Genomic DNA, 23015 nt, shown 5'->3' on the forward strand with positions numbered 1-23015 from the left:
ACGATTTCGCCACATACATGACTTTTAGCTGCATATTAAGTAGCCTATATTACTAAGAGATAGAGTCTGAAAGTAACAAAATATCTCATAAATTATTCGTATACACAATTACATTAAAAAGTTATTTTTTGTCACATATCCAGCTCCCGTTATCATAAAAAGATCTATGGTTAAATTTATAAGTCTCATCATAAGCCTTTAAAACAAAAACATTATCATTATTATCAAAGTCAGTCCCATTGTTTTTAATACTCGAGCAAGGAACGGAAATTATAATATAGGGGTAGGACTTTTATAGTTATGGGGATAAATTAGGACGTTTATTAACTTATGGAACATTCTAGACTATTTAGGCATTATAAACTAGAATGACCCGGCAAACTTTATACCGCCTCAAAATCTATTTATCAAATATATTTCATATAAAATATAGCCTATGTTACTCGTAGATAATGTAGCTTTCGAATGGTTAAAGAGTTTTTAAAATCGGTCCAGTAGTTTTTGAGCCTATTCATTACAACCAAACAAGCAAACAAAGTTTTCCTTTTTATAATATTAGTCTAGATTATATATTATAGTGTAGACAAGTAAAGAAAGCATTGATATATTATATATATTTGTGGTATATATTAAACTGAAATTTATCTCTTACAGTCTTAATATAAACGCTCTCTTTTTACCCCCAGGCTAAGCCCTTTGTACCACCCTATCTTGTAAAGTTAACTTCACAATTTTAATGAACTTAACATGTTCGTACAGTTATAAACACTGAAACCTAGAACTTTGCAAAAGTTCTTAGTAATTAGCCTTGGAAATATTTAATCTGGGTAAAAATTAAAAGCCACAAGTTTAAACTATTTACCTAGTAAACTGGTGAATAAAAGTTTTATGTCTTACATATTTTCTTATGTTCACGTGAATAAAATCAATGGTGTAATGTTATATAAAATAGAAGAAAATATTTTCATGTGAAATATCTATTGCCGCGCCTTAGTTTTATAATCGATTCGTATGGCGTGATACCAAACTACATGACGCTTTTTAATGCCTTCATGATAACTCTCCGTTCTACTCTCAACATTTAGTAATGGACTTTACCTTTGAAAACTTTTTTTAAACTCTCACGTGTAGGCATAGATGTTTAACCTTGTCATTGCGTGTAGGTATAAGTTTCACGATGTTTTGCTTCACTGTTCCAACAAGTGATTATTAAGTTGTAACGTTATTTTGAAAAATCAGCGGTGCGTGCTTAAGATTTGAACCTTGGACCACTGATTGAAAGATTTGTGTTTTACAAATGGTATGCAATTACAAACTCAAAATCATAAAAATCATAGTGTATTTTAGTGTGTAAATTACACTAAAAAAAACAGAAAGTAAAAATTTTAGTGTGTAAACTACATTAAAAAAACAGTAAATAAAAATACACTTATAGTCTGATTCATAATTAGGTGTCCAAAATGTAAACAAAGAAATGTCATTGTCAAAATTCGATTACAGGTATTACAAACCTTAACAAATTAACAAGAAACGAAAAATTCACAAAATTCAACATAAAATAAAAATGTAATTACTGCACACAATTAAACAAAACGCGCTTAGAAAACTAGAAAAAATTCGAGTTCGATCACGATCACAAAATGAATAATATCAATTACCAAACTTAAAAATGGCGGCACAAAAAATGTTTTGGATGCCGATTGTGTGACCATTATCACAATTTAATTTTCTCTCATAAATCTTGTTTTTTATTATTATTACTGTATGAAATGAAATTGAGTTAATATAAATATTGGAAAATGTGAATTGATTTTAATTTATTTAGATTATTATTTTATTATTGATGTATTAATTTAATATTGACAAAAATAAGAAACCGCCATTTGACACATATTTTCTTGATAGGTCAACACCTTTGTTTACATTTTGGACACCTAATTATGAATCGGACTATAGTTATTATACACATTTTATGATTTTTTGAACTATAACTACATCTTTTACCGTCGACTTTTCGCCCACCAACGCATTATTATCGCAGTATAAGAATCTACTTCTACTGTGTTATTATGCTTTCTCTCCAGATAACAGAGTTGACGCCGTTAAACATGTTATTTGAATGATCGTGTTTATTTGCACGGCCTTGAATTAGGTACTGTGTTCGAGCTTGAGTCTCGTTTACACAACGTTTAATTACGCTTCTTGTTATTGTTTTCTTGCACAACTTTAAACATGGTTAAAATATGCATGCGATTTACTTTGATGAGTATTCCTGAATATATTAAATTTACTTTGGCAGGTGCTGAACTGGAAATGTTAACGAGACAGTGCTTTGGGGTTATCCAGAATTAAGATATTTTCTATGGCAATGTAACTTCCGATTAAAACTTAATACAATATGTAACAACCGAAATTGTAATTGCATAAAAGTAGTCTTAATTTATTTTGCATTTTTTAACTATTAATGTATAACGTCTTTATGACAAAGAATCAAATAGATCAAAATATAAACTAGCAGAAAAAATAATTACAATGAAAGGATTGTAGATATTTTTACTCGATCTAAAAACAGAGATAGAAAATGGAAGATTTGATTTTTTGATTCTTTTCTGAAAAGAGCCGTAACCCAGTCACGTTTGCTTTGGTGACTATTGCATTAGTTAATAAAAATATAATCATCTTTTTTTTCTCTAAAATAAGTAAACTAAAAGTTTATATTTCATAAATGTGGTTCGACTTCGGCAGCACCACCACCACACCTGTTTCTACCTAATAACAGCAGTGTTAGGCGCTGCTGTGTTTTGGTTTGAAGGGTGTGGTAAGGGAAACAGACTATTCCGAGGCGTTCCAGCTTAGTCCTCAAGGGTAGCGGCGCATCTGTGGCCGACCTCAGGTAGGAATATCTAATTAGGATTAGATAGATCTGGGATCTCCCAGATGGATCTCCCCAGATAGGTCTGGGGTTCATTACAGATGTCCATGGGCGGCAGTAGCCACTTACCATCAGGTGGACTGCATGCTCGTCTGCTACTCCTATATTATAAAAAAAAAACATAGCTTTAAACTATTTCGTATTCTGTGGTAGCATACACATCCTATTTTGCTAGCAACTTACCGTAGAAGGAAAAGTTTTAATAGTCTGCCATAGGATGTTCCTTAACTTTAGGGTGACGTGAAACTGAAGTTAACTGGGACTTACATAATTGAATTCTATTGCGCTTGTATTGTCAAAAGTTTTAGTTGATGGTAAACACGAGGAAAAGATTTTTGCACGTAACTTGCAATAGGCGCTGAATGGTAAAGGTACCTAAATCGTTACGTAAGGAAAAAACGTTAAGATCTCTCACGGGCGGTCGGTTGTACATGTACCTCAATATTGAGTGGATGGAAAAGGACAATGCCCACGAAAGTATGGACCGCCGTCCAGAGTTGCATCAAATTGAAACTTGTTGTGGACGATGTATAATTAACCAAATACTACTACCAATAATTATTTTTTAGATCAGCACCCGGGTTCTGAAGTTATTTACCGAAATATTACATAACCTGACAATCGAAAATATCCGACGATAGATTGATGGTCGGTTTTAACTGATAGTAGGTACCTATAATGTAGTTCGATTAACATATCCCATTTACTTTTAAAGATAGTAGGTAAAAAAACCTAAAATAATCCTAAAAACCTAAAATAATGAATTCCGAGTATAAAATACCGCTATTTTAATTTTTAAGAACAACAATCAACATTTCGTCTTATTTTATCTTAAATGGAATCCCCTGTTCAAAGAAACTATTCTGGTCAACAAACTATGTAAAAAAATCAAAAATAATTTTAACACATTCCGCGCGTTACGAGCACTATTTTGCCGTATTTGGTGATCGAACTATGCGGCGATCAGTTGTCTTTGTTTTGCGCGCGGTGCGGAGGGGGATTTTATAGGTTCCCGTGCACGCACAAAAGAGATAGGCATATTTGCGACATTCTTGCTTCAAGTAGGTTTTAATTTTGCAGAAAAAAAGTACGGCATATAATGTTGCCGTAACGCACAGAACCAAAAATATTTATCACTCGTGCGGTACGGCGAGTATGTTGCCGTAATCTTGACGCCGTACCGCACTGTTGGGGGGCGCGCGCGCAGCTCAGTGCGCCGTAGTGTTGCACGCTGCACGGTGATTGTACGTGTTGGCTGGGTAGGTAATGCTTTGTCGAAGCTCGAAAATAAAAATTAAACGGTCTCGTAAGAAGCTGGATATGAATAAAATGGCAAAGACAGAAGAATAAGAAATGTCATTACTGCTACAAACAAATAAGAAAAGAACTAACCAGCCGAGAACGAAAAAAGAAGGCGAAAAGAGTAGGTACACACTGTTTGTCAAGAATGAAAGAAACCTATTATTTGGAGTGGTATAATAAAGTAAATACTAATTAAAACTGATCCAAATAATCACTACGCATGCTGAATTATTTTTGATCTCAAATTGTAATCAATGTTCCTACTATTACGTATGTTTAAGTTGTTGATTTTGCATGACTAGAATAAATGTTGTTTTAAAAATCAAATTGTTTTCTATTTTACAAATATTTCCCATCACTAGCGTTATTAATGATCTATGCGGCAGGGCATGCATTTTGCCGTAAAACCACCAATTTTGATTTTTTTTTATAACTTCTGAAATATTAGGTAGGCGGCGGCGGCTGTGTATATATAGGTGTATAATCTATCAATTCGTATAGAAATTTTTTGGAATCTATGGGTTTTCATGTTTTTATGAACCTTCGAAGTCAAGTGCTGGTACGGCAAAATACAAGCCGTAACGCACAGCTGGCTCTACTGGTACGGCAAGTATAGAAGTCGTAATGCATGGGAAGTAAATTTCATTTTTGCACTAACGCAGGCAATGTGTTAATATTACTTTCATTTTGACACATGAGAAAAATCATTAGTCAAAACACTAATAGATCGTATTGAATTCCAAGTATAAAATACCGCCATTTTAATTTTTAAGAACAACAATCAACATTTCGTCTTATTTTATCTTCATTGGAATCCCCTGCTCAAAGAAACTATTCTGATCGACTAATTCTGCAAAAAAATCAAAAAATAATTTTAATATTACTTTCATTTTGACGCATGAGAAAAATCAGTACCAAGAATGGGCATTCTCCTTTGGTCATTTTTTTTAACACGCTTTTATTAGCTTGGGTTGTATGTATGTATGTATATATGTAACGGAATCAGCCACCACCGCTTTTTACTCTGAAATGAATTATTATTTTAATAGCGCCTATACTTTTTGGTGGTGTGTATTTATGTATACTGCCGCCAATTAAAAAATATGGCCAATTTAGTTGACGTTTTACATCAAACGGTTCTGCTCCAACTTCGAAAATATTCTAACTAAACTCACATTATGTCTAACTTTGCCATAAAACAATTTAAAATGGCTTACTAAAGAATATCCGAACCCGGTTCAATAAGCAATACACAAAAAAGGCTGTAGTGTCAACACCAGTTAATATGCAAAAGAGTTTCTAGTCAAACTTAACTTATTTTAAAATTCTGCTTGTTTTTCTAACTAATTTCCTTAATTTTTGTGTCTACATAAGTGTATCCATTCAGCAAATAATAGATTATAAAGAGATCTTGCCATTTAACAGATAGGGAACGGTATTTACGTCCGCAGTTCGCTTTGCGGTAGATTTGATTACGGTGACGTCATTAAGGTACTTAATTACTTCTCGCGAAATTAACAATTTCCAACAAAGTTTTGTTATGTGTTAAAACGAAATTCTTCATGCGGCTTCGCCTTAAAACTTTAGAATAGAACACAACTCCTATATTTTTAACAGACTTCTTTAAGGAGTCGCGTCACACTTAGGTCAATAATTTTACCTTTATTTATTACAGGCTTATTACATGCTACTACTACTATAACTAACAATAGTAACACGTATAATTAATTGGTCAAGCACGAATCGAAATCGAACGGGGAGAATCAGAGCGCGATGAGGACATAGCGCTTGGAGGACTCTGATTGTGTTATGTTAAAGATCCCGGAGTCCCCCATGTAGCGCTGAGGGCCTTGTTTAGTGGGCAAAAATCCCACAAAACCGGAGAATTCCCCTTTGTCAACAAAAAAAAGATGTTTGATTGCAAGGCGATTTTTGTTAAAAACAACGTCCCCGAGTTCACTAGTAAATTAATATATGCGGAAGCAGGCTTGCTCCGTTTGACAATAAACTACTGTGCATTAAAATTTATAAGCAGTTTTATTACTTTACCGCAAATTTCGTTCTAAATTTAATTTATCTTGGGACTTTGAGAAAGCGGTATAAGTTTTAATTGACGAGGTAGAAATTTTACATTGCAAATATTTTTAAATAGGTATGTGCATCGGAAGTTTCCATTGAGTTGTTGACGACCCTATGTTAATTTTAACTGTTAAATAACTTGTTTGTACAGATACCTAAATTATTTTTTTATTTACCTACTCATCATATTATTTTTTATAAAACTAACATTGCAACGAAACAACTAATCTTAAAGATATAAGTCCTATCTATGGACGGATTGATATTTGATATCCTGGAGTACTTACAACACCTTGCCCTTCCAACTAGAATACAAATGTGCTTACTGTTGTAAGATGGTACAACCTGTAGTAATGTTGAAGGTTAAAAAAAAAGCCTTTTACATTCCAGTCCGGAGGGATTACCACCAGAGATATTTCTGCCGAATCAGACACTGCTGTGTTCTCATGTAAGAGGTAAGGTAAATGAGATTATAATTATACCTAACATACCTGAGGCATTCTAACTTAGTCCTCACCTTATTTGACGAGTGAACTGAGCATCATGTATATTTTATTTTATATCATAAAAAAGGAAAAAATGCGTCTACCCGTCTTTAGGCCGAAATTGAACCACGCCGAAGAAACCGTTTACCTTAAAAATAAACATTGGCTGAGCTTTTCTCAGATGTTATTAATCGTAATTGTATTTGAAGGGCGGTGTAAGCGAAAATAAAGCGATAAAATATAATAATAAAATAAATATAAGACTTAGTGGATAAGAAGAATATTTTCTGAATGTTGATGTAATTCAATAAAGTACTTACGTACAACATAAAACATATCACTGAAAATATTCGGCAATTTTCAGCCCATTTTCTCTGATTAATTAAAAATAAATTCTAGCAAAAATGTAAAGGTCCTTTGAGATTTATTAAAAGGTATAGAAAATATTAATGATTCTCTCATAAAAGTTAGATGTTAATCAAACTTAATTGGGCTGTTACCGTTGGAACGAATCTTTGGATGTTGAGTTGCAGAGTTTCAAATTTCTTCGAGAAATTAGTTAACCACATTAAAACTAATCTCAAAGTTACGCTGTTATTTGACCTAATGTCTGAAACCTACGCCCAAAATGGATGAGATGTGCCTATGTCAACATAAAAGTATTTTTGTGTCGGATAATTCTGCATTCATATAAACACATAGAAACTAAACCATGCAAAGTTATGATAATTATGTACAAAATCAGATTACAGAAAGAATGTCTGAAATGAAACTTTAAAATGTTTTCCTAATAGAATTTTTAAAATGTTTCTTCGTGTAATTTTCATGAAGCACGGACATTGAAGGTACGAGACTTATTCATGTTGTTTTACTTTAAACTTCCATTTTGCCGGTAACAGCTTTTGTATAATTAGTTTCCAAGGTTTCAGCCGCTTACAGTAAAACCTATGGAAAATTTCATAACTAACTTTCTTGTTCGTGAAAAGCTTTATGCACGTGACGTGTGACTGAAATTTAAAATTCTAAATTTGTTTTAAGTATAAATCTATGTAACATCGTTTGTTTAAACATAATCTTATATATAAAATCCTCGTGTCACAATGTTAGTTACCGTACTCCTCCGAAACGGCTTTACCGATTTTCACCAAATTTTATATGCATATTCACCCTTAACATTTTTTATTTATATGACAACACAACGTTTGCTGGGTTTGCTAGTAAGCCCATAAAATTCCCTGGCCCTGATGTCCCATTAAACTGTCCCTGAGATTCAGTAATTTATGTGCTATGTATTAGTAAAAGTAACAATATGAAATAATAGATGTAATCTATGTATGAAAATACGTCCGGAGTCAAATTATAGATATACCTTTTTTTGTTTACGAGGGGGAAACCTTCAAACGGTACCCTATGCCGTGGGAGCGACACGGGGTTATGTGGGATTTTTAGGGAACGCAACCAGAGTCCTCTAAGCGCGATTGCCCCATCGGGCTCCTCCCAGGTGAGCATAAGCTCGCCACATCCTCTGGTGTGTACAACGGCATGCGGCCACACATACCGCCGTCCTTCCCAGTGTCGCTGGCCGGGCGGTTCGAGCTCCCAATCTTGCCGCCCACTACCCCGGAAGCCCCTTTTAGACGCCTCTTACGACAGGCAGGGGATACCGTAGCCCTATTTTGGTCCCGGAACTACAGGGACAAAAGTATAGATATACCTAACAAATTTTTGATAAATATTTTTTGTTATTATTATGAGGTCATTTGTACTAGTATCTTCTTATTGCTAATTATATCATTTACATGATATAATTTGTTCAATTTAATACAAATATTGAAGTTTATGATACGGAAAGTTACGACCAAACGGTTCTTACTAATAAATATTTTTTTTACATAACATTATTATTGCTATAAAAAAATAAAACCGTTTTGGCCTTAGATCAAATTCTTTAGGTCAAATAACAGCGTAACTTTGAGGTTAGTTTTAATGCGGTTAACTAACTTCTCGAAGAAATTTGAAACTTTCTAACTCAACATCCAAAGATTCGTTCCAACGGTAACAGCCCAATTAAGTTTGATTAACATCTGACTTTTATGAGAGAATCATTAATATTTTCCATACCTTTAATAAATTTCTAAGGATCTTTACATTATTGCTAGAATTTATTTTTAATTAGTCAGTGAAATTTGGACGAAAATTGACGAATACTTTATTTTATGTCGTACGTAAGTACTCTATTATATGAAATCGAATTTAGAAAATATTCTTCTAATCCACTAAGTCTTATACTTTTATCGCTTTATTTTCACTTACACCGCCCTTCAAATACAATTACGACTAATAACATCTGAGAAAAGCTCAGCCAGTGTTTATTTTTAAGGTAAACGGTTTCTTCGGTGTGGTTCAATTTCGGCGTAAAGACCGGTAGATATTTTTTCCTTTTTTATTATATCGAAGTAAAGCATGCGTGATGCTAAGTAGCTAGTGGCACTCATGAACTAAGCTGATGACTAAATTGGAACGCTCGGGTATGTTAAGTATAATCATGTTATATAAATAAAACACTATGGGAATCATATCTCCTTACCTTAATTAAGTTTCAAACCAGAACTCAGCAGCGCAGCTTATAACATACGAGCTTTTGCCCGCGGCTTCGCTCGCGTTACGAAGTAATATTTTCATCCCCTATTTTATCCCCTTGGGGGTAGAATTGATCAAAATCCTTTCTTAGGGGATGCCTACGTCATAACATCTACCTGCATGCCAAATTCAGCCCGATCCGTCCAGTAGTTTGGGCTGTGCGTTGATAGATCACTATGTCAGTCAGTCACCTTTGAGTTATATATATTTAGATTATACATACTAAGGGTACAAAGCATGCTAAAGAATGAGATATACAGGGTGAATTTTTAAAACGGGCCTTCAGGGCCAAATCCGAAACTATAAGGATTAGCGAAAAATGCTGAAAGGAGTTACGAGGCCGATTTTGATAAAAACTAAAACTGCATCATTAGTTTATTAAAATATTTTTTTCCTTAGCCGGGAATCGAACGAGTTCATTTTGAAAAAAATTACACCTCTATATTATTCCACTATCTGATAGTGTTGCTTATAAGGATCAAATTCTGGGAAGTAATGATAAATGACAAACTAAAGGAAAAGCCTCAATTTTAAGAAAAGACATATTTTTTCATATTAATTTGGCAGTTAAGTTCCCGCCATTTATTAATTTAAACATTTCGTGTATTAACATTTTTTTAGCTCAATGTTTCTAATCATTCGAAATGGACGTTATTTTCCGAATAATTTATATTTTTATGTCCGACTTAGCTAAGGTTATTTTTAGGACCATTATAATAGATTTACTTGCTATGGGCGGAGTTTCATGCATTTTTTTTCAAAATGAACTCGTTCGATTCCCGGCTAGGGAAAAAGTTATTTTAAAAAAGTAATGATGCAGTTTTAGTTTTTATCAAAATCGGCCTCGTAACTCCTTTCAGCATTTTTCGCTAATCCTTATAGTTTCGGATTTGGCCCTGAAGGCCCGTTTTAAAAATTCACCCTGTATATACGAATATACATACATACGCTTGAAAATTACTCTCCGTAGGCGGATAAAAAACTGACAATATTTTCACATATGTATAAGGCACACATGTATAATTGTATATGTGTATATGTTAATCCCTGTCTAACCTGAACATGACATATTGTGTGTAAAATGATGTGCTTAAAATGAAATTAATTTATTATGCTGGCGTAAAAGGCTGATGGCTACGGGGACGTATTGTCAGACACAATATTCAATCTACTACCGAAATGAAATAAATTTTCATCAATACAAATAAGATATGTCTGTCGGATATTTCAGAGCTTATTGCTTTTTAAATTATTTTTCAATTTGCGTAGGTATTGAAATGTTAAAATTGCTTATATTTCTACAAAATAAACGTAAAACTTATTTAAGTATAAATTTATGGCCTTTCATGTTGTATTGTGGTATTATTTTGAATATTTTTCATGTTTCATTTATTGATATTAGGTACTAAATTGATTCAAATGAATACTATGTTGTATGTACTAAATTGATTCGAATGAATACTATGAAACCGAAGACATGGTTCAAGTGTTTATTGTTTTTATAACACCTAAGTAAATTAACAATATTTTTATTTATTAAATAAACTAAACATGCACATACGATGTAATGTAAACTGACTCATGGTTTATTAAAAAAAGAAGTAATAACTGACTGGATAATTGAAGTTAGCAGATAACTCCAGATTAAATATTCTATATCAGCTCTGTATTAAAAGCAAGGAAGAAAAATGCCTGTCTTACATCATGTTGACCTTTAAACATTTTAAAATCCCGATAAGAGCAATCTTTTTGTTTTAAGATTTAAATTAACGAATAAGTATATACATATTTATATAAAAATAAATAGGTAAGTGAGATTTAACATAATTTATTATTAAAACAAAAAACTCTACTGCTTAAAAAAACCGAAAAGGCAAAAACAAGTCATGAAATATTTATACAATTAAATAGAAATTATTTATAACCTACACACAGTGACTAAGGTAATTTTGATAGATTTTTCTTTAATTGTTGTTTCTTCCCTACTAAGTATGTTTGAAGAAAAGTAAATTCTGCGGCTTACCAAAGTAATTTCCTTTTGAGGTACGTTTGATTTGCCTAAATCTACTTATTTGAAGTCATGAAGTTTGCTCAGACAAGAAGGTAAAACGGAAAAAGGTAATTTAACGATGTATTTACTTCGAAAAGAAACTAAAACGTGCCGAGCACTCGAACTTCATACCATCAGATTTTGAAACTGTATTTCAAACGATTCGACTATCACAGCTCTCTACTTGCTACCTGAAATTACGAGTAGCATATATCCCCACTTGGGCCAACTCTTTCAAAGACCAGATCATAGTCTTCGTTACCACACCTTTCAAACTAGAACACAGCAGCGCTTAACACTGCTGTTGTTAGTGGAACGAGGAGTTATACTGCTTTCAAAGACCTTTTATAGATCAACGGAAGCATTTACAAAGAAACACAATTTAAATATTATTTATTTTCCTAACAACTTTCCAGTCGCAAACAGCACGTGGTATTTTTATACGCTTTTCTCATAGACGAGGGGTTGTACCTTACTCGTTTCCTGCTTATAAGGGAAATGGACTATCTTTGTAGATATGACTGTGAACTTGTGAAGTGTGTTGTTTATTTCCATTTATAATCTAACGTGATATTTTTATTATCAAAAAAGCAAAAAATAACATGCTATTTTATAAGAGAGTATTGTCTAGAGAGGGTATCTATATTAGAAAATGTATTATCGGACTCGAGGTTTAACACGTAAGCAGTTATAGGCCCTAAAACAAAGATGTAACGCCTTACAATAATATATTTCCTTTGACATAATCATAAAACTAGAATAGCTGATATAATGCAGCACAACTTTTATTACACCCATTGAATGTAAATGTAATGGTGCTGACTATATATTTCACATTCAATTATTTCTGACAGAAGACTCTTTATTTTATTTAAGTTTAACAACAATATAAATTTAAACAATAACAATAAACAATTTAACACTATTTAAAATAAAATAAAACTAATACAATTAACACTAAAATTTATAAATAAAATAAATGAGCCAAATCGCTGCCCCGTGGAAGTGTACCCAAGATACTAGCAGCATTACCTCGCTGAATTGACAAACTAATTTGTTGGCCGAGGTAAGCTCCAGCTCTTGGGTCACCGGAGGCCTCAATCAGGCGCGAAGACAATTCTTTATAGAAATGCTTCGCTTCCGGACCCCACAGTCCCATCGTCTCGACTGCGAAAGGCACAAACATGTAACTCTGTGAGATGTTAGCATATTTGCGCCGCTTCACAGCCTCAGCAGATTCAGCCGCCGCTCCAGCACGCATCGAGGTCACCTGTATATGAGATGGAGCCATGGTATCAACACATGTGGCATCCCATACCAAGGACTCCCCCTGTTTCCAGGGCACGAGTGTCAATCCATCAGGCTGCTTGCCATCATCACGCACTATACCTTTCGGCTCTAGAGTGGCCGGTACGTTGATGGTGACAAGGGCCCGACGGATGACATCGTTGATGCCTGCGTGGCGCGACATACGGCCGGCACTGCGTTGACACGACAGACCGTGATGACCAGACTGACCGACGCCTTCTCCACAGACACAACAATGTGGCTCATTTATTTTTACACGCAGACACACACATAGGGACAAAGTGGAATTATCCAAAAGAGTCCCTATGTTGCTCGATGGAAGAGCCTGTAGCCAGAAACCTGACTCTCGCTCCGATACTGCTAAAAGACGAGCCCGCTCTGTAATACCATCTGTCGAATTCAGAAGTGAATCATGGGTTAATTTACAGAGGGGCCCGTCCCATAATTTTTGGACATGTAATAATTTGGGATAATTTTGATTTGGGCAGGCCAATACCCAAGCAGATTTGGCTTCACTCATGTACGCAACGTCGTAGGTAATTAGATTTTAATAAAATTTTCGAAACTAGGTCTTGTGTACTATGAGTTGAAGACAAAAATGCCGGGAGAGAAACACTAGAAATTTTGCGTACTCCCAAACCTCCGTATCTAAAAGGTAAAGAGGCTTGGGTCCAAGCGCGGTCCGAAATTTGACAATTAGATACTGATGATAATGTGTTAAGGATGATGGTATCAATGTCATTTAAAATGTTCGAAAACTTGAAAAAGGGACTACATCTAAGAAAATATATAAATTTAGGGGCAAATAGACAATTACGAATAAGGAATAATGCCATATGAGAATTAATTTTAAATAATCTGTCTGAAACGTTGTGTCAATTTTGAATTTGATTTTGGGCGAATGAAGGAATTGAATCTGCAAAAACAGGTGCACCTAGTAAGTGAAGAGAGTCCTTATCGAGAATTTTAATATTTGGGGCCAAAAAGTTAAACTTATTAATTATCTGTTCCTTTTCTTCTTGAGATATTTCAGAATTTATGTATAATTCACATTTTGAAAAATTTATGTCCAGTCCAATTCCTTTAAATTTATGTATTAAATATTCCAAATCACCTAGAACAGAACTCACTTCACCACCTAGAGTGTCATCATCCAAATACCAGACATTTAATTTAGAATTTAATTGTGATATGATTGGATGAATAGCCAAACTGAAAATGGACGGCCCAAGGGGGTCACCCTGCTGGCAACCAACTGAAGACGAAATATTATTTCTGTAATTTTCGTTAAAATATCAAGTAATAACTGTATTTATAGTATTTTTTTAATCTTTCTCTCTGAACATTACCCACCGTAATTTATCAAAATAAAAATATGAATACCGATATGAGTACCGACGTTCTATTGCTTGGCTTGGCTGGAGGGATAAGCAGCGAGTTTAATTTCCGACATTACGCATTCCACACAAAGCCGCAGTTACAGCGATAACGCATTTCAGGCTACAGTATACTATTCTAATAAAAATAATCTTAATAGCTTCCCACGTCGTCGAAACAGAATATAAGAATATAACGTAACGACGTTTTATTTCTGCTCCTAATCTCCAAACGCACCGGTCGACTTGAGGGATAAGCAGTGAGGTTAATTTCCGACATTTCGCATTCCACACAAATCCGCAGTTAGAGCGATAACGCATTTCCTGTTACAATATACGATTCAAATAAAAATAAACTTTACAGCTTCCAACGTCGTCAAACAGAAAATAAGAATATTAAGTAACGACGTTCTATTTCTGCCACTAATCTACAACGCCGGTTTGAGGGATAAGCAGTGAGTTTAATTTCCGACATTTCGCATTCCACACAAATCCGCAGTTAGAGCGATAACGCATTTCCATCTACAGGATACGCTTCTAATAAAAATAATCTTCCTATCTGCCAATGTGGTCGAAACAGAATATAAGAATATAACGTAACGACGTTCTATTTCTGCTCCTAATCTCCAAACGCACCGGCCGACTTGAGGGATAAGCAGTGAGGTTAATTTCCGACATTATGCATTCCACACAAAACCGCAGTTACAGCGATAACGCATTTTAGGCTACAGTATACTATTGTAATAAAAATAAACTTAAGTGCTTCCAACGTCGTCACACAGAAAATAAGAATATTAAGTAACGACCTTCTATTTCTGGCACTAATCTACAACGGCCGGTTTGAGGGATAAGCAGCGAGTTTAATTTCCGACATTACGCATTCCACACAAAGCTGCAGTTAGAGCTATAACGCATTTCCGTCTACAGGATACGGTTCTATGCGAAGCCAGTGTTATGGCCACTCGAATTAAGATGACTTTATGACTACTATGAACAATCTTTTTTAAATGTAAATCTCTTGTAAATATCAGATTTTAAGAGAGTCGTAGACTCGCCCATAGTTCGACGCCGGAGGCATCAACACCATACCTATTTCTGTGAGATAACAACATCGCTAAATGGTATTGTGTTCTGACTTATATCGTGTAGTACGGAAGACATACTTACACCAATACAATGCATTTGTAGTTGACCTAGATGATACTCTAATCCTAGCTGAAATTAATTTAAATGTCCATAGGCAATGCCACCTATCAATCAATGTACTGCATGCTCATTTGTAAGTTCCCTTAAAAATAAAAATAATGTTAATAGCTCCCAACGTCGTCGAAACAGAATATAAAAATATTACGTAACGACGTTCTATTTCTGCCTCTAATCTCCAAACGCACCAGCCGGCTTGAGGGATAAGGAGCGAGTTTAATTTCCGACATTACGCATTCCACACAAAGCCGCAGTTAGAGCGATAACGCATTTCCGTCTACAGGATACGGTTCTATTTGAAGGCAGTGTTATGGCCACTCGACTTAAGATGACTTTATGGCCACCGTGGACAATCCATCTTAAATATTAATGTATCTTTCATAAGTAAGGGATTGCAGACATCAGAAATATATTAAGCCAAGCGTATTTTCTTTTTGGAATTCCATATACAAAGCGTAAAATCGGGACCCTATTAGTATTAGTTTATCTTTCATAGATAGACAGTTTTAAATTTAATGATGTAAGCAAATAAAAATTCAGTGGTAGACTGTGTGCGAGATCGACTGCACTCGATGTGCACTTAGCCAATATTTTTTTTTCTTTTTCCTGTTTCATTTTTGTACTGCCTGTATTTTTTGCACATCCTCAAAGCTAGCTGGTAGAAATTGTGCATTAAGTAATTAGTATTTACCGCGCTATTTTAGCCAATAAAAAGTACATAAATATTAAACAATAAAAAGCAACATTGAACTGCGTCGGTAGCAACTTTTATTGATTCAATTAATTAAAAGTGGAGTTGGCGGCACCCATGTGAAATAGAAATTTCCATCTTTTTTACTACTTTTGATCAAATGTTATTGGCAAGCTATAAAGCAAAATTGAAAGCGAACTTAATTAAAAAGTCTAGTGTTAAAGAACTCATTAACGCCGTCACATTTTTATTTTGTTAGTTGTAATTACTGGAATAAGTGCCAATAATTATTTGTTTGTCGTAAATCATAGAACATGTTAGTATTTGTTGTTCCGTGTTGGTAATCTATACAAAATAACAGCGTTTTATTATACGCTATATTATTTTCTCCGCCTGTTTGTTTGTCTATTTGTTCTTAACTGGCTGTTGTTATAAAGAGTAACTTCTCATATTTTTAAATATGAAATAAATAGGGTTCCAGCTCAAAAAAATAAAACCCTTAATTCTTCAGAATATATTACTTTTAAACGCGGGGGCAAATATACTCGTAATTTCAATATGAAAATATAATCGCCTACAATAAAAACATTTGCAAATTATTGAACACGTGACACAATAACTCGCATATAAGTTTATAGCAAGTAAAAGTGTTTCCACAATTTACATACATAAGTAATTCCATATCCAAGTGAAAGACTAACATTGAAAAATGGCTTTCAACTTACACGAGAAAATCACTTAAAGGCATTTGTGTAATAAAAAGGTCCATTTAGGCGGACAAGGGTTTAATAATATTTTCTCCTGTGGATATTCAATAAAGCTTCGTTTTTGTGAGGTTAAAGAGGGTGCGTGTCGTTTTTCGTAAACAAGATTTCATGCGCGAATTTTCTTGTTATTTACATATACAAATACAAACTGAACAGATTTTGGTATGAATATGCAAAAGTATAATATGCAAAATTGATCTTCGCGGCAGGAGCACCAAATTATTTATTAATTAGTTTTCATTCAAGTCTTCATTCTAAGCCCTTTTAATCTAAGAGGAGATCCGTGCCCAAAAGTAAAAGTCCAATGGGCTTAAGCTGTTGAAGTAAAACATAATAATATAGATATAGATATAAATATATATAATTTGATAAAACATAATAATTTTATTTCAAAAATCATTTTAAAATAAACGGGTTGCACTCCGAGAGTGCTGGCAGAAGTGAAAACTTGATATATATATGAAATGAAATATAAAAGTACTATAATTTATGTGCTAAAAAAATCATTTATTGCGCTATCGTACACAAACATGACAATCTTACGATTTATCGATCAGGTCACGAGTCCTGACGCGAGTTTGACATTTTTCACCCATTACAAAAAGTGCACAACGCCGCTAAAGAAGTTTTCACTTCTAAATGAATATGTGTACTACATTATAAAAAAACAAACAATAGTTTTACTTTGTATCACATAATTTATTTTCGACTGCGACGGCCCCTATTTCCGCCTTAAATCTCCAGGATTTAAGGATCTGGTAAAGTAAGTAGACTCATTTATTTAAGGCGATCGACGTTAGGTGATCCTATTCTATTTTAGGATCGGTTACAGATCTTATGGGTGACAGTGACCAATTAATCAAGTTGAGTACACGCTTGTGTGCTACTTTATTGTCTTAGGTCATTTATAAAGTGTGGATAAAAACTACTTCGTACAACACACAACAGTACAGTCCGCAACAAAGATAAATGTATGATGGTGTTTTATTAACATAGCGGTGATAAAAACTTAGCTTCTCAATTGAGGGTCTGTGCGTATTACAAATTTACGATCAGTTGCTACATGTAATAGTGTGTGAAGTCCATCCATTAGCACCTACTTGGCAGTGGACTCTTCTAATCCCGCTCTCTATAAAACGAGACTCGTACCAAGCAGCAGTATACGTATATACGGGGGTCGAATATTTACCACATACCAAGTTTACATGGGCAGTTGGCACCTATCTTATATAGGTGGTAGTAATAGTTTCTACTGCGCAGCCTAAAATGTACAGCATCATATAATATACATTGGCAGCCGAACATCTTATCCTAATTTTATATCATGGATTACCGCATAGTAAGACCTACTACTATTACATACTGTAATTATATACATAAGTAAAAAGATACTCGTGTAATAAAAAACAAGACACTATGTTTATTTCAGGAATGATGGTGCTACTACTGAAAAAGGCTGACGATGGCATAATGAAAGGAAAACATTGTCGAGCAGGTTTTATCAATTAGGGATTAATTGTACAGCGAATAATGAATATGTATATGTGCAAAATAAATTTAAAAGGTCGATAGCTAAAAAGGTGACAGAATCACATATTATTGACCAGGAAGGTATCACTCCATACCATCTGAAGGTGGTAGAACCCCGTGTGGTTCGACTCCGGTGGCACCACTGCCACACTTATTTCTGCCTCAAAACGGCAGTGTTAAACGCTGCTGTGTCCTGCTTTGAAAGATGTGGTTAGTGAGACATACTTTACCGAGGCGTTCCAGCTTAGTCTACAGGTAGGGATTCTAATCCTTTCCGGGGATGATTACTGATGTCCATGGGCAGCAGTAGCCACATACCGTCAGGTGGACTGCATGCTCGTCTGCTACTCTTATATTATAAAAAAAAACTATCACACCTATTTCTATTTCTTCCATTATAGTGTAGCGACTACCCTCAAGAGTGACATCGTCTACGATTGTCTTCAAGCAGAACCCCTGTTCTACATGGAGCTGATTACAAATGTCCATGGGTGACAGTTACCACATACTTACTACTTTACTACTTCAATAATACTAAAAAAAATGATGTATATACACTCGTAGTTATAATTCTTTGTCCCAAAAACATATTGCCTGCTACTTACAAGATTACAAGACGGTAAAGCTCATATTGGACTCATATGAGGTCAATGTTCTACAAGATTACCGCCTGCGGATATAAATCTTCCTTATAAAGTTGTAAGGGATGTTTTGTATGTTTTTTATAAAGGAGGCGAAGCGAACAATGTTGTGTATTTGACGGTTTGTAATTATTTCTTCCTTGGAAAATCCGCAACCAACTTTAAATAGAGTCCTAAACTCCATCACAGATGGGTTGCTACCCATGAGAGTAACTGAACTATAAACTAAAACAGCGCATGTATAACATAGGTCAACAATTTTTTTATTTTTTTTTGTGCATGAGTTTTACTTAATATATTCTGATTATATAAGCAAATATATATAAAAAAATGAAATTACAAATCGATAATATTTGCTTTTATAGAAATTAGAGCAATTTAACATTTTTTTATTTTTGAGTCCAATAAAGTCGGTCTTGGCGCACTAACGTTGACAAAAGAGTGGCAAGGGGGCGGAGTGTAATGTTTCTTGCATCGCTCCTTGTGTACGAAAGTAAGTGATTGCTTATTTCAGTGGAATAACGTAGTTAATTTTTTTTTCGTTGTATCAGTCTGTACAAAATGACTTCGTGAAGTTGTAAACGAGACGCCGACTCATTTTATTATATTTGCGGCGAATTTATGAAAGTAAGAGAGAAATAGGACGATTTATGTACAAATTTAAAGATTTCCAAGGCATACCAACTTACTTCCATCTGTATACTGTATACCTGTTAAAAATCAAGATAAAAAATGGGCCTCACATATTGTGTCAGGTAACACTTGCGGAAATATTCTGGACGGTGAGTTTATATTCATTTTTTTATCTTTATAACTATTTTATAATTACTTTATATAGTTATAATACGGTACGTTTTATTGTAGGTTGGTACCGAGGTGAAAAAAGAGCAATGAAGTTTGCAGTGCCAAGAATTTGGAGGATAGGTACTCAGTAATCATCGCATAGATTGTTATTTTTGTATTGTGAATCCACTCAAAGATAAAAAATCAAAGAAAACATATTATCCGGATCTACCAACGACTGTTTAATGTTCATTAATAAATACTTGCATTCTATTTTGAAATTTCTATTACCTATAAGAATGTATCATTAATTAATGTTTGTGTATCTTTTAATAAATTAACTGTGTCCATTTTTCATGTATAGGGTCTTTCATTGAGCGTTTCCTATCTTTAAAATTATATAAAACAAATTGTGTGTGATATATTATCGAAAATTTTTAATCGTTTAAAGGACCTATTGCTGCCATTATGTGTAGAATATAACATCGTTCAAATGTCCGTACGACTTTTATGGTTATGGTCTGCAAAAGGCAGGGTTCTTATGGGCGACGGGAAATCGACTGTCTCAGATTCTAGTGCACACGCACGGACAGCGGCGATGTTTTCGGCAAATCTTCCGTTTCGTTGATATACGGATGTTAGTCAATCATTTAATGACCCAGTAGACTTAAATTTATCCACCAGATTGCGAATAGTCCTCTCGGTAGGTCGATCATGGCGACCACGCGGTAGCGGACGATTGTAGCACGCGTTGCCCGAACAGAATAGCTTTTTGATACAATAATTTTATTATTTGTTCGTGTTGTTGAATGCTATAATCATCCATGGTAATTTGGCAAAACAAACTGAATAAATTAAAACTAATTTGACAGATGTTGCTTCAGTAAGATGACCGTTATCAACTTTCAAAGTTCGGAAGTCCTTGTGAGAAGATCCTATATTTTCATTAATTTGAATTTTCCAATTTGTACACGTAAAAGTAAATTCAGAACTGTTTTTTGTTCTTTTTCTTATTTCTAGGTATAAAAGGAATAAAAATAACGTATGTATAACCCATGCTCAAAAATTCTGTAGACCGGTGTAATATATTCAGTTTGACCAAGGACCACGTCTATTTTTAGGGTATCGGTGGAAGGGCGTGAATGTCGTTAACTTGCATATGAGACGACCGTTTTAGTCCTCAGTAGCAACGCATCCGTGACCATCTTCGGGCTGAAATTATATTCTACGAGTATATGGAGTTAGTTCTATGGGTACCCGCGACAGCGACCACTTACTATCGGTTAGGCTGCATGACTTGTTACTGTAATACTATCTGCCAGATATAATCAGCACATAGGACAAATCGATTAACGAATGTTAGATATATAACATTGTAATAAATATAATTACAAGTGCTAGTAATGTTCTTTCTTTACGAGATCATCATCATCAACCCATTACTGTCCCACTGCTGGGCACGGGTCTCCTCTCAGAATGAGAAGGATTAGGCCATAGTCAACCGCGCTGGCCAATGCTTATTGGTAGACTTTACATACCTTTCAGTTTTTTTTTATATAAATCTCCCAGGTATGCAGGTTTCCTCACGATGTTTTCCTTCACCGTTTTTAGCAAATGATAATTAATTTCTAATTTATTTCTATCTTTATGAGATATTTACACCTATTTATATGATTATTATAATTATACTCCTTTTAAAACTTAAAGACAAGTTAATCCCGTAACGTAACTGAAACTGAAAAAAACATTCAGCGGCTTATTATTTTCAGTTGTATATTTACAAAGTACACCTGAAAATTTTCAGCTATTTCATACAACAAGCTACATTGTCAAATATTAAAAAAAATGTTTGAAACTCAATATTGTGTTGTTACAAGTGTAGTTAAAACGGTTTGTTGGAACTTTGTTTAGTTAGGTACGCTAGTTTGATCGTTACTTTTGGGTTACAGTTTGACCGGGTTTTATTTCATTTCCAAAAAATAATTTTGTAAGCACTTTTGACAATTTCGGTTAAAGTCATAAAGGAAATTATTTAAGTATTAAGTATAATTAAAATTAAATCGTATATTGTATATATCACATACTATATTTAACTTAACTGAGTACCTATTTTCTATTTGAAATTGTCTTATTTAAATAGCGATATTCTATTAGTTTATTTATATAAAAAACTTACCGGAAAAAATAGTCCGTTGATAGCATTAAACGTGAAGGTTGCGACAAAAATGCATAGCAGCACTCTCATATTGTAAATTAAAAAGTTTGTATCACTTCACCGATAATACCAATTTAAAAGTTCCTGGAAGTTGAGTACTCCGGGCGTCGGAGCCGGCGAGAAACTTGTGAATGGGGCGGGTTTGCCGTCCTCCCTTTATACTGGTTACTGCGCACCCTCGGATGCGCCTATCCCCACACTTTTTCCACGTACAAATTGTTCTGAACTATTTCATATTTCACTATTCATACACATACGTTCATTCATTCTAATACGTAACGTTATTCTTCACGTTTTGGCAAGTTTACTATAAGCCAACCATTTCCGTACATTTTCGACGATATAATGATATATCACGTGTTTGGAGAACCAGCGAAATTTTATCAGTATCTATTATTTGTACTGTAAATATTATGAACGTCACTAGTGATAATTTTAATGAATAGTGTAAGTTTGTTTGTACAGAAGAGATCATTAGGAATTTGGTAACTCGGGTACAAAATAATACGCAACACAGTATTCCTGATACATTGATAAGATTTAAGTGATTAGTAGATTTACCAAGTTGAAAATATTGATTTCGGTCTGTTACTCCTATATTAAAATTTCTTCGTGTCAAAATATTTTTAGTAAATTGTAGCGCGGGCTGATTTTTGTAATGATATAGTATGAACACAATACTACATGTATAACTGACAATATTGAATTTACATATTCAATCAATTTTAATACTGTAATACTGTATAAAAAATACGCGAAAGTTTTAAAATTTTCGACAACTATAAATATAATTATTGTGTTCGTTAGTTCGTTAATATGTTTAAGAGTCTTATTTTTTGTTGCACTGTCAACTACAAGATACTATTTAAAAAAATAAAAAGGACTAATATACATTAGAATAAAAAGATATCAAATATTATTTCTGTAATTCATATAAGTCTACATATACCTCAATGAAAATCTTAAATCGAATCTCTTGGATAAGCTACTTAACGTACCAAATTACGTACAAA

The 23015-nt window shown here is 34.0% G+C and overlaps 1 protein-coding gene across 1 annotated transcript in view; it reads right to left on the reverse strand.

Moving 5' to 3' along the window:
• LOC140750173 (corticotropin-releasing factor-binding protein) overlaps nucleotides 1-22114 on the reverse strand; it is a 37885-nt gene extending 15771 nt beyond the window's left edge. The window contains exon 1 of the mRNA XM_073083566.1: nucleotides 21964-22114. Within this exon, the coding sequence (XP_072939667.1) occupies nucleotides 21964-22032 (69 nt within the window). The 5' untranslated portion in view covers nucleotides 22033-22114. The remainder of the gene's footprint in view (nucleotides 1-21963) is intronic.
• Nucleotides 22115-23015: the final 901 nt, after the last annotated feature.

Source organism: Epargyreus clarus, unplaced genomic scaffold (assembly GCF_041222505.1).
Source record: "Epargyreus clarus isolate Ecla_fem2 unplaced genomic scaffold, WU_Ecla_fem_2.2 ptg000019l, whole genome shotgun sequence".
In the NCBI taxonomy this organism is placed as follows: domain Eukaryota; kingdom Metazoa; phylum Arthropoda; class Insecta; order Lepidoptera; family Hesperiidae; genus Epargyreus; species Epargyreus clarus.